Genomic DNA, 14,321 nt, shown 5'->3' with positions numbered 1-14,321 from the left:
CTGGGAAAATTATGCTTTCATGCATCATTGACCTCAATTTGGCCATATGACTTGCTTTGGCAAAAAAAAAAGGTGAGTGAAAGTGACAACTGCCATAGCTCTTTTCCTTCTTCACATGAGGGTTGCTTCTTCAGCCTGGATGAAGAGGATACAGAGGGTTGCAGCTGACCTCCAAAGGACATGTAAATGAATGAAAAATAAACCTTTCATATAAGCCCTTGAGATTAGGGGACTGTGTTACCATATCACAACTTAACCCAGGCTAAGTAGCTTCCAGTTTCCAATGTTTTTCTGAACACATACACATACAAGTTATGATGCCCATGCAATACATATATGCCTTACTTTTGAATTACATACTTGAAACTTACTGAATTTCGTTAACTCATGTCACCATTAAAAAAAAATTTTTTTTCAAGAAAAAAATATATTAAAAAACTAAAATTTTGCTTGCAACTATGTAACTTTCTATATTTGTCTTTTAAATAGTTTGTTGTCATTTTGGTTAAATAAATAACTTATGTTTCACACACACAAAAAATCGAGTTATGATGCCTGTGAAACAGTGAGTTCTAGAAGTCTTCCCTGCCACCTTTGCTTTTGTCAGGTCTCTGGGTCATGTATTTGAACTTGAGGTCCCCCCGTGTAAATGCAAATGTTATAGCACTTAGGAACAATTGTAGTGATCCCATTGATAGGAAGGAAGAATGAGACAGGAAAATTAGATGTTCATCCTTCATATTGCTATTATCTTTAGCCACAATGCTTTTCTCATTGAGTATGAAAATTATGCTGGTGTTGACTTTAAAATCTATGGTCTTTTTGGGTGTAGAATTTTGTTTAGGCAATTTCTGAAAATGTGCTTTGATAGAAATGAAATTTTTTTATTTTATTATTATTATTTTTTTAAGTCACAGTCATTCTTATACTGTAGGAGTAAAGAATAAGGAGGTGCAACCTACTGGGAGAGTTTAAACTTACTTTTGTAATGCATTTCGAAATGGAGCAAGTGATCAACACTTCATTAATAATTAGGTTGGAATGATCTTTAAAGGTCATCTTAACCTTATATTAGGTACCTGAAATCTTTTTTGTTAAAGAAAAACCACAAAAATTAATAGAAACAACAATAGCCTCAAAAATGATTCTTAGAATAAATTAAACTCTCTCAATCACCTTCTCTTCATCCTTGATATTATTCCAGATATTCATAATTGTAATTCAGTCAAAATGTTGCTTTCATCATAGACAAATTACTTTGAAAATGTCATTTTAAATTCAAACATACACCAAGACGTTAGCATTGGTGTTAATCAGGAAAGTGCAGTTGGATGTGGTTAAGGAAAAAAAGAGAACAACAGAGGAAATGTTGGCCCTTGATGTAGCTTGGATTGAATTTACTGACAAATGGATAATGGTTTAATGAGTTTGGTCGTCTCAACCTCATCCCTTGGGGGCACTTGAGCACATCACAGAACTTCCATACTTTCAGCTCAGATGTCAGCATCTACTTGTGAAAACATCTTGGACCAGAAAGCAAAGTACTTCAAATTAAGGACCTGAGCAGTGTTCTTGCTTTCTGTTTGCTGGCACCAGAGCTTGGTTTGAGAAATTTTACTCACACTTGTTAGACTGCTTTCATAAAACAAAAGGATTAGGTGATTATCTAACAAGTGTTGGCTTACTACTACCTTTTGCCAATACTAAATAAATGAAACCTCATCCTGAGCCAACCACAGAGTTCTACAGCTCTTTATATTTCTCTTGGCTCCAAAACTAGTTTTGTTGCAAGAAAAAGCTTCCTAGTTTTGGCAATAAGTAGCTTTTATTTTTCCTACAGTGGCAATGAAGTTGAAATCTTAAGAAAGGATGACAATTTTTATTCACTAGAAGGTCCACTTTTCCCAATTTATAATAATTTGCTTTTTAATTATTGGCATTGTTCTTTCAAATATTCTCTATAACCAAGTGACCATTAAAATCCTGATTAATATATTTAGGGTCACATAATCTGTTAACATAATGTTACAGATTTTATATAGGCTTGTATAAAATTTAATTTACTTTTAGGTGCAGAGTTACATGATCAATACTTAAATCACTCGATATATTTGTGTCATTAGCATAATCTGTTAAACATTTGTGTCCAGCCTAAACTTCTCTGACCTCCCACCCACCGTTCCAAATGTTTGTCTCCATTTAAAAGCCTCATTCATACCTCAAAGAGAACATGTCTAAAACCATTCTCATGACTTTCTGTCAGTCCTGGATTTCCCTTGGCCAGCCCTTGTTCAGAATGCCAGAAACCTAGGAGTCATCCTCAACCCTGCCTTTTCCTCCTCCTCCATATCCTGTCACAACTGACAGGACGAGGTGCTAAGTTTTCTACCACCTCTCTAGTCTATTATCTCTTGCTTACTGAATTGGCTCCCCTCATCTTTACTTCCCTAATTTGGTTCTCCTCATGACTGCCAAAGTAGCCTTTTGAACATATAAATCTGGTTATATCACACCCCTTTATGGCTTCTTACGCTTAAAATAAAAATCAAAATGCTGAACATGGCTAACAAGGCCATGCAAGGCCAGGCCTCTGCTTTTCTTTGACCCTTATATCACTCTTTGTTTCTCTGTGCTCTGATCCTGTTGGTCAGCACTAATTCCTTGATCAAGCCATGCTGGATACCCAGGCATCTGGTTAACTCCTACTTATCCTTCAGATCTCAGCTCAAACCACTTGCTTAAGGGTACCTCTGACCTCCAGGCCCAGTTAGTTCCCTTTCCATGCATCCTCATAATACCCCATGCAGCTTCGTTTTCATTCATTCATTCATTCATTCATTCATTTAGTTTTGAGTTTTTGATCGATTGTCTCTCCCTCTGGACTGAAGTGCGGGTCTCACTTTCCTTTGGCCCAGAGGTTGATGTCTGTTCATCTCCAGCAGCTTTCTCTTCCCGCCTGTGCTAAAGTACTTGCCCAAGTGTTTCATGCTTCCTTCAAGGAGTATTAGCCTTACAATGGGGACTGTAAATCCTTCTATCTTCCTAGAAAAGGTTGTAGTTCACTTTAGTGGTCAATCTTTTGGGTCACAGATTGATATGTAAGCTTTTCATCTTACACTATCATGCTTACCTTTTTTAAAAAGAAAATTTTTAGCAACCTATATTGCCAACTGAACAACGCTTCTCTCAGGTACAAGTTTTTATCCCTAGTATTTAAAATGTAGACATTCCTTATGTGGCTACAAGTGAAAGATGAAGTGGCTCTTGGCTGTGGATAAGTGAAGCAGCTCCAAGCGTTACCCCAGTTCTGGGACCTGCCTGTCAATCTGTAGATGCTCGCAAGCCTATTGGTTGGTGCATTGGGAGTCATATGTAGGTGTGCTATAGTCTTGAGGTGTGAATAACCATAGATATATGTGTTCTTTGATCCCTCCTAAATGCTGGATCACATGATGCACAAAAAGCATGAGCCCTTTTGCCTTTTGTGACTGATTGCCTTGCGTTGGATTTAACCATCATGTACATGACATGGCTGAACTAAACTGAAGACAAGCATGGACTGAGCTCTTATTATAATCCATTGGGCAGGGGAAATTAAATTTCAGAAAAAACTGTTGTACTTTGGTATGGGGGTCCAGAACATAGCACTGTAATCTGCTTTAAAACAAAGAGAAGGGAAGAATATGACTTTAGCATAAGATTTCTTCCCATTTTCTTTGTTGACAGATGTCTGTTACATATTAACACTTTAGCCTCCACTGTAAGATCTAGAGGAAGAAATATTATTTCCTAATGTGTCAGAGTTCTTCCTCTCACTAATGCTTTAGTATTTTTTCCTAAATGTAATAATTCTTAATTTGTTTTTTAAGTTATTGACATGAGTTTTTATTTGTTTGTTAGTTTTGCTTTAAGTGTTTCCGACACCCTCAATATTTGTCTTCTCTTTTCTAGTCAGACCTGGTTTATGAAATGGACTGAAGCTGAAAACTCATCTACTTCTTTGTCTAAATTTGATACAATTGGGATGGTCTTAAGTGCATACAACTAGACTGTAACTGCAGCTATGAGTTCAGACGAGAAGGGCATATCCCCTGCTCATAAGACTTCTACTCCAACCCATAGAAGTGCCTCCTCTTTGACATCCTCCCAAAGGGACAGTAGACAGGTAAGAGAAGAGTACAAAATGGCTTCTGTTATTTTATGCAAATGCCATCCCATTAGGATATGATGGAATGGCCAATTCTGAAATTTTGTTGTGAAGATTTTTATTCCACAGGAAAATTCACTAATTTCTGTAGATCTGCCTGGCGATGTCATAAAGATCCTGTTCTTGCTTTGGCCATTTAGGATCCTCTTTCAGAGTGTAGACCACAGGAAGGGTGTCTAGGGGAAGCCCTAGAGGGTTTGCCTCACTGTCTACACTTGGAAGCAGGAGCCAGCTTCTGGAACTGGAATATTCTGCTCTTTCTCTCTTCATTTTCAGAGGTAGAGAGGAATCTGAACTTGCAAAATTTTCGTCCTACAAGTCTCTCACTTGTCTGCGAAGCACTAACTTCTGTTTGCTGTTTCATAGACTCCGATAGCATTCAGCAATTAGGTTATGAATAAAATTGTAGTATCTGGGAATAAAGGCAGTGAGAACTCAGACAATGTTTAAAGTCAATAGAGGATATAAGTTATTGTTGCTTAATTATACCATTGAGCCAATTCTGTAAATTATTTTTGCTTACAGAGTTAATTGGTTACTACTTCAGTGGCTATGCTATAGCTAGGGTTGTGTGGAGATTAGTCGTATGGATTTTCTTCCTTGTCAAAACATGTGCTTGTTTTGTCTAGCACTTTTCTCAGTATTACTATTTGCCATTATAACATTATTTTATGATAGGAGTTTTGTTGTGTAACTGGAAATTCACAATAAGCAAGCGATGTTAATTTTTCATAAAAACTTTCCTTTAGGGGAGACATTCAATAAGTGCACATTCTTGCAAGGGTTTTTTCTCTCCCTTTTTTTATGTTTTCAAAGTATATTGCCTGGTTTCAAGAAATATGAACATCACTTATTCAGTAGTCCATAGTATAGACTCAGGTCTTGAGACAGCCAGTTCCAGATGTGAATTCATTCTTCTAGATGGCCGGAATGCACTCCTGTGAGTATTTTTTACAGAAACCTTGGTCTGCAAACCCTCCCAGTACTCTGTCTCTCATTTCTAGCAATAGATTCTAGGGGAATCTGTAAAAATCAATGATTCTTTATGTGTCTATTTTTCACAGATTCTAAGGCAGATATTTCTAATATGGGTCTTGGGGAATTTTTGGCATTGGTTTCTTTTGTTGTAGAGTTCAAAAAGGACATCTATGACCTGTTCATTAGAAGCAATTATACCATTAACTAAATCTGTGATTACACACAGTTATAATCTTTATTGTATTGTATTTGTAGAATAAAATAAAGAGCACCGTGAATGAAAACATAACTATATCAAATAACTACTGTATACTGAGATGATGCTTTCTAAGTTTGCAATTTTAGTCTACCCTCTACCTGCCCCTCTGCCCTTCCTTGTTATGGCTTCTTCATTTTTCTCTTGCCCTGGGCATTTAAATGGAGAGACATTTTAAGCAACATGACCTTCCTGGCAGCTGATGGGAAGGAAGGGATCGACCCAGCTCACCCTGGAGAATTGTGGCAAATGGAAAAGACTGATGACTGCTGTAGAAACATCTGTCATGCACTGCTGATCTGCCTGTTGCACCTGAGCTCCAGGGTCAGCATGCAAAACCGAAAAATTGAGACCCTAGCCTGCCTGGGGGATTCGGAAGGTAGAATATGTGACTCCTAGCTGGCTTGTGAATCAGAAGTTTTGTGATGGGAATAAAATAACATGTTCCTAAACTGATCATGAATTCTAGAAAACTAAAAGACACTGTTCAAACAGTTATTATCCATTAAGGAGAGAGTTTGCTTTCATTCCTGTATTTCTTAGCAGGTGGAAACTCGCCCAAATACTTTCTCCTTTGGTTCCTTCCTGCCTCCTGTTTTGTGTCTGTTCATTTCCCTCAAGGGAAAGAAGAATAGAGAACAGTTATCGTTCTGTTTTTCCTTCCTTATCTCAATCACTTCCTAAATCCTCTATTAACTTATGGAAATCAGAAATTTTGAGTGATCCCATGACATGATATGAAGTGGTGTTGTTTACATGCATCTATTTTTGTGTGATGACTGTTCTCATAGTAAAGGGATATAGAGAAAGAAAGTGTGATAAATTAGGCTTCATCGAATGTTACCACTCTCCTGATTTGACGGACATCTGTGCAGGTGGTGCCAAGTTGCAAAGTCCATCCTTATTTCTCTCCTAAATTGATCGTATAGGTAAAGGATCAAGCATATTCTTGAGAATACAGTGGTACCTTAATGCACGTTATTTGCCTGTCATTTCCAGGTTCTAGTCCTAGGTCACTAATTAATTGGGCATTTCTACCTAGATGTAACACTGTTACCTTCAATCAATATGTATAAACCAGTTTGCAGTCAGGATAATTTTTCTGTTATTGACCCAGGAACAGTCATTCCTTTTTCTTTTTTCCTGTTCACTAGGTTAATGAGTCCTATTGATTATTTCCTCCACAATATCGTAATTTCTTTCTATTCCTACTGTCCGCTCCCTAGTCCAGACTCTCATCACCTCAACCCGGGATCCTGCTCTTGCCTCACCATCTCCCCTATGACCTCACAAGATAGAATTTCCTTAATATGGCAGATTCATGCTCAGAAGCTTTCAAAGACTCTTGGTTACCTACACAATTAAGTCCAGACTTCCTTACTTGGTATTTCCTTACTTGTTTCCTGAGTGGAATTCCCACCACCCTGCTGTTGACTTTATACCTATCTATGCTTCAAGAACAAGCTCATGTGACAATGTCACTGGTCACTCAAACCCACATTGCCCTGTCCCTTCTCTGAACTTTTATATAACATATTTGACAATATTTGACATTTTTATATTGTTTATCTTATGTACTTATCTCTTCCGCTGTATTGTGAGTTCTTTTACACAGATGATGCTCTCTGATTCTTCAGAGACAGGCCTTGCCCCTCAAATATTTTAACATATTCTAGAGATTATTTTTAAAGACTCGTAATAATATTTGTCTTTCTTTTTTATTAGATTTTCCATTCCGGATTTATTCGTCCTCTCCCTTCTTCCTTCCTCATAGATAAATAAAACAAAGAATGTCTGTCAAGTGCATAGTAGTAACTGGCTGTCCTTCCTGTCACTAAATTATGCAGTGCAACCGGTGAAGGAATGAGAAGAGTTGGGAAATTAAGTGATTCGGTGCCCCTGTGATTTCACTCAAGTATTTCTTCACCAATGACAAGGTCAAGATTCCACTTAGTATTTAACAAGCTTGAAGACTCGTAAATGCTCCATTTATGTTTCGATCAAGTCTGATAGTGGATGTTAAAACATCTAACAAAATTCCCTCTGTATGTGTGTGCATGTGCGTGTGCGTGTGCGTGCGTGTGTGTGTGTGTGTGTGTGTGTGTGTAATCAACTATGACTCATAAGCTGCAAGAAATTTTCAGAATTTCCAAAAAAGAAATAAAGAAGTTGATTAGACATCTAGGACTTATGCATAAAACATTTCCCAAAATATGTACCAAGGAAAGCTTGTCCCTTGAGATGTTGCATGAGGAGAGGATTTTATTGTCAAGTAAGTTAGAAAAATGCTAAACATAATCTTTTTTGCAGTGTACACCAATAAATCCTGCAGTTAGAATTTTAACTGGGCACTTCTAGAATTTGGTAGATTGTGGAAATTATTTTCCTAAGGTTTGGTTGTTAAAATTCCAAAGTCTTCTCTTTGAAGATACTGGAAGTTGTAGGAGCACTGGGCCCACATTCCAAATGGCAACAGTAGACTGGGCTCAAGGTGGAGCCTTTACTCCCTCATCAGCCACAGTCCCTACCTCTTCTTATTACATTTCAGTACTTATTTTTGTTTCCTGCCTGGCCCCTGAAAGCATTTGTATTTGCCAACCCTGATCGGGTATGTGAAGCCAACCATTTAATATTTAAATGACCAAGGGTGATCTCCACTTGGATGTTAAGTAGACATCTCTGACTTAACATGTCCCAAACTGAACTCCTAATTTCCCTCTCAAATCTACTCCTTCCCCTTCCTATCTTAGGAAATAGCAAATAGCAACTCTGTCATTTAGTAAGGCCAAAAGCTTCACCAGGTGTCATCCTTGACTCTTCCAAACCCTCAGCAAATCTTGTTGGATCTCCCTTCAGGATGTACCTAGAATCTGACTGCTGCTGACAACCTTATCCCCCTTCACCCTGGTCTGAGCCATCATCATTTCTCATGCAGGCTATGGCCATAGTCTTCTAAGTGGTCTCCCTGCTTCTACCCTTACCCCACATACAGGTAATTTTTTACAGAGTCGTCAGAGTGATCTGATCAAAACCTAAGTCAGATCAAGCTGCTCCTCTGCTCCAAGCCCTCCAGTGGTTTCCTATCTCTCTCCAAACAGTATATGAATTGCTGACCGTTGTCTGCAAGGTCATTCATCATCTGGATCGGCCTACCTGTCTGGTCTCATCACATATCATGTACACTTCACTTAGTTTTCTCCATTTTCCTCAGATGTGCCAAGTGTACCCCCACCTCAGGGCCTTTGCATTTTCGGCTCCCTCAGCCTAGCTTGCTTTTCCTCCAGGCATCCTCAGGTTTGCATACATACTTGATTAATTCTCCAAATGTACTCTTTTCAGATAGCCTTCTCTGCCTTCCCATGAATATCCTTATCACTCACTGTCCACTTAGCCTGGTTTTATTTGTCTTCAGAGCATTAACTACCACCTGTCAGGCTACATATTTATCCGTTTATATCTGTGTCCCCTTCCTCTATTCCCTATCACTAAAATGCAAGCTCCCTGCAAACAGAGGTTTTATTTTGTTCAATAATGTATCCCTGGCATCTCACATAGCGCCTTGCATACGGTATAGCTCAGAATAGGTTTGAGTGAACAAATGCATGAAGAGGTGGCATGGAGAGGAAGATTGTGAACCAGGCTCCAGAGGCCTTGGTAGCTGTGAAGGGGGATAATCATGAGGTTAGGAGAAAATGACAAGGAGAGAAAGTAGTATATATAGTTGAGAGTTTTGAGTCTCCCAAGAAGAGTGGATTTGAGAGTAGGAGAGAGTTGGTCCAGACGTGTAGAGGGGAGCTAGGACAGCACAGACCTTTGGCTTGCTGCTGACAGTGCTTCTGTGGTAGAATAAATGGTTTGCGGCTTATGAAGGATGTGATAATCAGTCAAAAGCAGAGTGTTGAGAGCATTCTGCATGGATGTTACAAATATTGGTGAGGTTGGGAGGTAACTCTTTATTTAAAATGGGTTATAGTTTCCCAATCTCTTATAGTACTTATTTCATGTTAACATTATATAATAGGCTAAGTATATAATCAGCTGACTGGATTTCGTTTGTTTTGATACTTACCCATCTACATATTTCAGAGAATTTTTTACAGTATGAAGGACTGAGACCACCTTGTAGAGATAGTTTTAATAGTTCTGAGATCAGGCCCAAAGATCTACATTTTTAAAAGTTGGCCCCTATTGGAGCTATCGATTATTTTTATTTGTATCATTATCAAGTCACAGAAAATCAGAGACTGTTGCTCTAAGAACTTAAAATTTGGAATGCATAATTACCTGGTGATAGTGTCTGTTATTAGAGCGAATTATTATAGCTCTATTGGGTTAGAGACGTTATAAATGCTTAAATGAGTCAATCTTCGTTTAATGAAAAATCAAAGAACAAACAATACCATCCATTTTGTATAATGAGTGAAAGTTTGCTGAAGCTCAGAGATCATAAAATAAAGAATTTTTTTAAGGAAAAATTATATTATGAATAAGTCATAAGAGGCTGATAGTTAATCTTCTTGCTAGTTTTTATAAAATAAAATTCAATATCGTGGTCAGTCTTTAACAACTAATGGAAGATTTCAGTTACATGGATATCTAAAAATGTTTCCTAAGTATTATGAACAGCAATATATTTCAAAACCAACCGTGGACCATTTGGTTAATGTCCACCAATGACATGTGAAGGCTGTCCCCAGCAGAGATTCAGTAAAAGTCATTTAACCATGAACTGGTACCATAACGACCCAGTTCTGACATCAGCTACATCTGCTATATGTGCAGCTGTCATTATTTTTATACCTAGAAAACTAGAAAGTAAAAAGAGTCCTTCCTCATCAATGTCTGTACTTTATGAATAGAGTTTTCATAACAAATGTTATTGGACAAACAGGCTGATAAAAATATCCCCCCAGTGTATCATGAACTGAATTGGAACATGTCTCTTCTAGTTAAAACTCTGAAGCATCTTCTTCAAATAGCTTTGTTACATGAAATAACCAAATTACTGCTTCGAAATACAGTGTCTCTGTCTTCTGAATATGAAACCTATTTCCATCTTTGAGTTGTGAAAAATAGTGTTACCCCAAACAGAAATCTTCTAATCTTTGGAGAAAAAAATTCAAACGTTCTTAATTTAATACCTAACTTCCAGTTTAAATCATCTCCAGTCTTATCAATGAGGAGGACTGTAGCTTGAAATCTGCCAGTATCTGACTAGAAAACTTCTTAGCTCTGTGTAGAATTCAGTGGATCTGGGGATTTGTAGGATGACCCTGGTGCCCAACTCTCCATTCAGAGAGAAATACTAACCCGATATGAAAATCTGCACTGTCCTCATTGGAGTGATGCTGGTGAATAAACCCCTCGGTACTAGGTATATTTAAATTCTTGATTTTCATCCAATTTAGCTTTTTGGAGATTTCACTAATCCGTGGAATCTAAGTTTTAGGACTTAGGGCCAATGTCAACGGGAAAATAATATTTGCTTAAAAAACTCACACTATGACCAACTTTTGTGATTTAAATGCATTTTGTAAATTGGTTGTTCTGAAATATCTAAACATTAGGCAAAGTTTGTGAATAAATTAATATATCAACAACAACAACAGCTAATTTTTCATGAGCTAATTTCTCATTATGGAAGGCTGGAACTGTCATCACCTTTTTCAGAGAACTAAACTCTTGCATGAAATGGTGATATATCTTGGCCACAGCTAATGAACAATTAAGACAGGGTTTGCTCTGTGGAAGCCTGATTCTGGAGCCCCTGTTCTTGGCCACTCACTACATTCTGTTGTAAGTCTTCAAAAGCTAAATGCCCAGGAGAAGTGCCTCCTGTACACTTCTAAGTGAACTTTTTGTCAGTTATTTTTGAGTTATGTATTCCATCCTCATTTTCCCCCTCAGCAATAATAGTGATTTTTCACATCCTCATTGGCCTGGGAAACAATAGACCAAATGGTACATAGACCAAAATGTTAATAGTTTTTATCATAAAATACTTGTATCAAAGGTGAACTTTATGTTCTTTGTGCTTTTTTGAACTTTCTGTATTTTCACTACATGTCTCTTGCCTTTGAATGAGAAGTTTTGATCATTTGTTTGTTTACGGAATATTCTGATTAGCCTTTTCTATGAAAGGAAATGAGCAGCCCCAGACTTCTTGCTGTCCCAACTTGGTGTTTATAGTATGTGTTCAGTCCATGTCCAGTGTGCTGAAATTGAGACAACTGGAGAGAAATTTGCCACCTGGCACTCAGACGCTCATTATCCACAAGTGATTTAGAGCTTGACATTGTTTGAGAAAGAATCTGCTGTTTTCCCTGGAATGTTTGTGAGAACGCTTTTATTCTCTAGGCCTGCCGTAGTTTCTCACTGAAAAAGTTATCTCTTATTACCTTGAACTGGCTGCTTTGGGATAGCATTTTTATAGCAGCAAATTCATCTGTCAGACCCAAGACTAACACTGCCTGTCCGATTCTTAGGCCTAACACCAAACAGAGAGAGCCACAGTGTCATCTGTTAGTGAATCCCAGAGGCCCTCAATGGATAGGTCTTTGGGGGAGGTCTGAGAATCTGTCATTTACGGAAGACCCCCCCAGGAGGCTGTTATTCAGCTAGGTTTGGAAAGCATTGCTCTTACAGAATACATTTTGAGGTGTTTCATTAGACTATAAAAACATTATCCCGAAGGACCATAAGTCTACAAAAGTGCTTTATTTGATTTTCAACTTGGACAAATAGAAAAATTTACCCTCCCTTTGTTCAGTATCCACTGTAACTCTCTCTCATAGGCCATAAGTAAAATACTGTCACAAAAGTAAAGAAAGGAAAGCCTAGTGCATATAGTATACTTTAAAGTACCAGACTTCTTGACTTCAAATCCTAATTAAGAGCTGATTTTATGATAATGATAATAGCCATTGTTAGGGAAGTTTCAGGGAACTAGACACTCATACACTACTGCTAAGCATGTTAATAGATTCCACTTTTCTGGAGGAAATTTTGCAATATATATCTAAAGTCTTTAAAGAGGTCGTAATAGGATCTAATAACTCGTCTTCTAAGAAATGTATTCTGAGAAACAACTGAAGGTACATGTCAGGATTTCTGTGCAAAGATGTTTATCAAAGTATTTTTATAGTATTAAAAAATTAGAAATAGTCTAATATTCAACAAGGAGTTATTTACATAACCTGTCTCATAGCCATACAGTGGACTATTGCATAGCTGCTCAAAATGTTTTGAAGAATGTTTAATGCTATGGGAATATCATATATTGTTAATTAGAAAAAAAATTATTTAATCAAAAATATAGCATGATTCCTACTTTGTTTTTAAGAATTGAGTATATATGTGCATTGAAGAAAAACTGAAAGAAAATATACCAAAATACTGAGTTTATTGCTGGTTTTAATTTCTTTTTTTCTCTTCTGCTCACCGCCCAACAATTTTTTCCTGCAATGAATGTGTATTGCTTCTATAATAAAAACTGTTTATTTTTTTAAAGATCATATTTTGTGTGTGTGTGTGTGTGTGTGTGTGTGTGGCGCCTTAAAACAGTATTTGGAATACAGTATATACCGATGTCAGCTCTTTTAATGATAAAATTGTAAGCCCTAACTCCATAAGTATAAGATTTAAAATTAAATGAATATGAAGGATATGTCACATGGGAAACTTGGAAAAGTTTTTAAAACCATCTTTGAGGCTTTGAGGCAAGAGTGGGGCCACTTTTTGTCCTCTGAACTATCTATATTTATCTCATGATAACGTAAGCATATTTGTAGGAGAATGGGAGCTTAGACACTGTATATGTTACAACAGATACTTATTCATTCTTTCATTCAGCAAATATTTATGAGTACAGTGTACACATCATAGACATATCTGCTCTGAGTTTATAAGAGTGATAACCAAAACAAACCAACTCTGCCTCCAGTATACATAAATGTTAAGTAGATATATGTAGAATTGTTTTCATGGTTTTGTTTTGTTTTGTTTTATTTTGTTTTGCTCGTATTGTTAGCAAAATCATGTGAGTGATTACTGTACTGAAAACCTTTGTCTGTTCTGGGTCGTTTTAATAGCCTTGTAGAAAATTACAAATTAAGTTGATTTTAATGATCTTTTTGAGTCACACAGGACTGTACTCTTGCCTTTTAAATTAACTTTACATGTTCCAGAGCCCTTGGTCTTGTAGCTTAGCATTTGTCCCATTATTTGTTATTCGTTTATAATTGCTGTTTAAAATTGCTACACTATGATTGTAGTTGCTGGGGTTTCCTGTGATTTTGCTATGTGTTTGTGAGTGTTGGGGTTACAGGTGAAGAGCAAGTCACTAGTGAGGTCTGATTCTAGTTCTACTTAAAGGTAACCATTGGATTTAAAAAGCTGTTTTTTCATATGCTTCTTACCACTTCGTAGCTAAGATCACTGCATTGCTCACGGCCACTAAATGGACCCCTTGATGGGTCCTAATGGTATTTCTTACAATGCAGGGTTTCTAACAACACCTGGCTCAACGTAGGGCCATAGCTATTGATCCTTAATGAGTTTCATGTTTCTATGTGGGAAAAGTCAAGATTGTGATGATTGTTTTCCCTTTTAGGGATTCCAGGTGTGCCGTGTGGAATTTTTTTTTTTTTTAGGAACTATTTCTAAAATTTCCTACTTTCATTCATTTTAGTGGTGCTTATATGGAGATTTACTATTAATGCAATTCCGCCATCTTTCAGTGAAGGCAAGATAATCGTTACTATAGGGGAAGTAGTAGTATTTATACTTCTTCAATCATGGTCTTCTGGCTTTGCTGACTTTAATATTTTAGGCTATTACAAAAAAAAATAATGATTCCTTGAGGGAAATTATTTAAGAAGA

At 37.1% G+C, this 14,321-nt stretch overlaps 1 protein-coding gene across 1 annotated transcript in view; it reads left to right on the top strand.

The window, feature by feature from the left end:
* The first annotated feature begins 4,048 nt into the window (after positions 1 to 4,048).
* Positions 4,049 to 14,321, top strand: part of OSBPL6 (oxysterol binding protein like 6) — an 83,030-nt gene continuing 72,757 nt past the window's right edge. Inside the window, exon 1 of the mRNA XM_023529159.1 lies at positions 4,049 to 4,165. Within this exon, the coding sequence (XP_023384927.1) occupies positions 4,064 to 4,165 (102 nt within the window). The 5' untranslated portion in view covers positions 4,049 to 4,063. The remainder of the gene's footprint in view (positions 4,166 to 14,321) is intronic.

This window comes from Pteropus vampyrus, unplaced genomic scaffold (assembly GCF_000151845.1).
Source record: "Pteropus vampyrus isolate Shadow unplaced genomic scaffold, Pvam_2.0 Scaffold2, whole genome shotgun sequence".
NCBI lineage: Eukaryota > Metazoa > Chordata > Mammalia > Chiroptera > Pteropodidae > Pteropus > Pteropus vampyrus.
The sequence above is the reverse complement of the archived record's forward strand: the minus strand, read 5'-3'. Positions and strand labels throughout refer to the sequence as shown.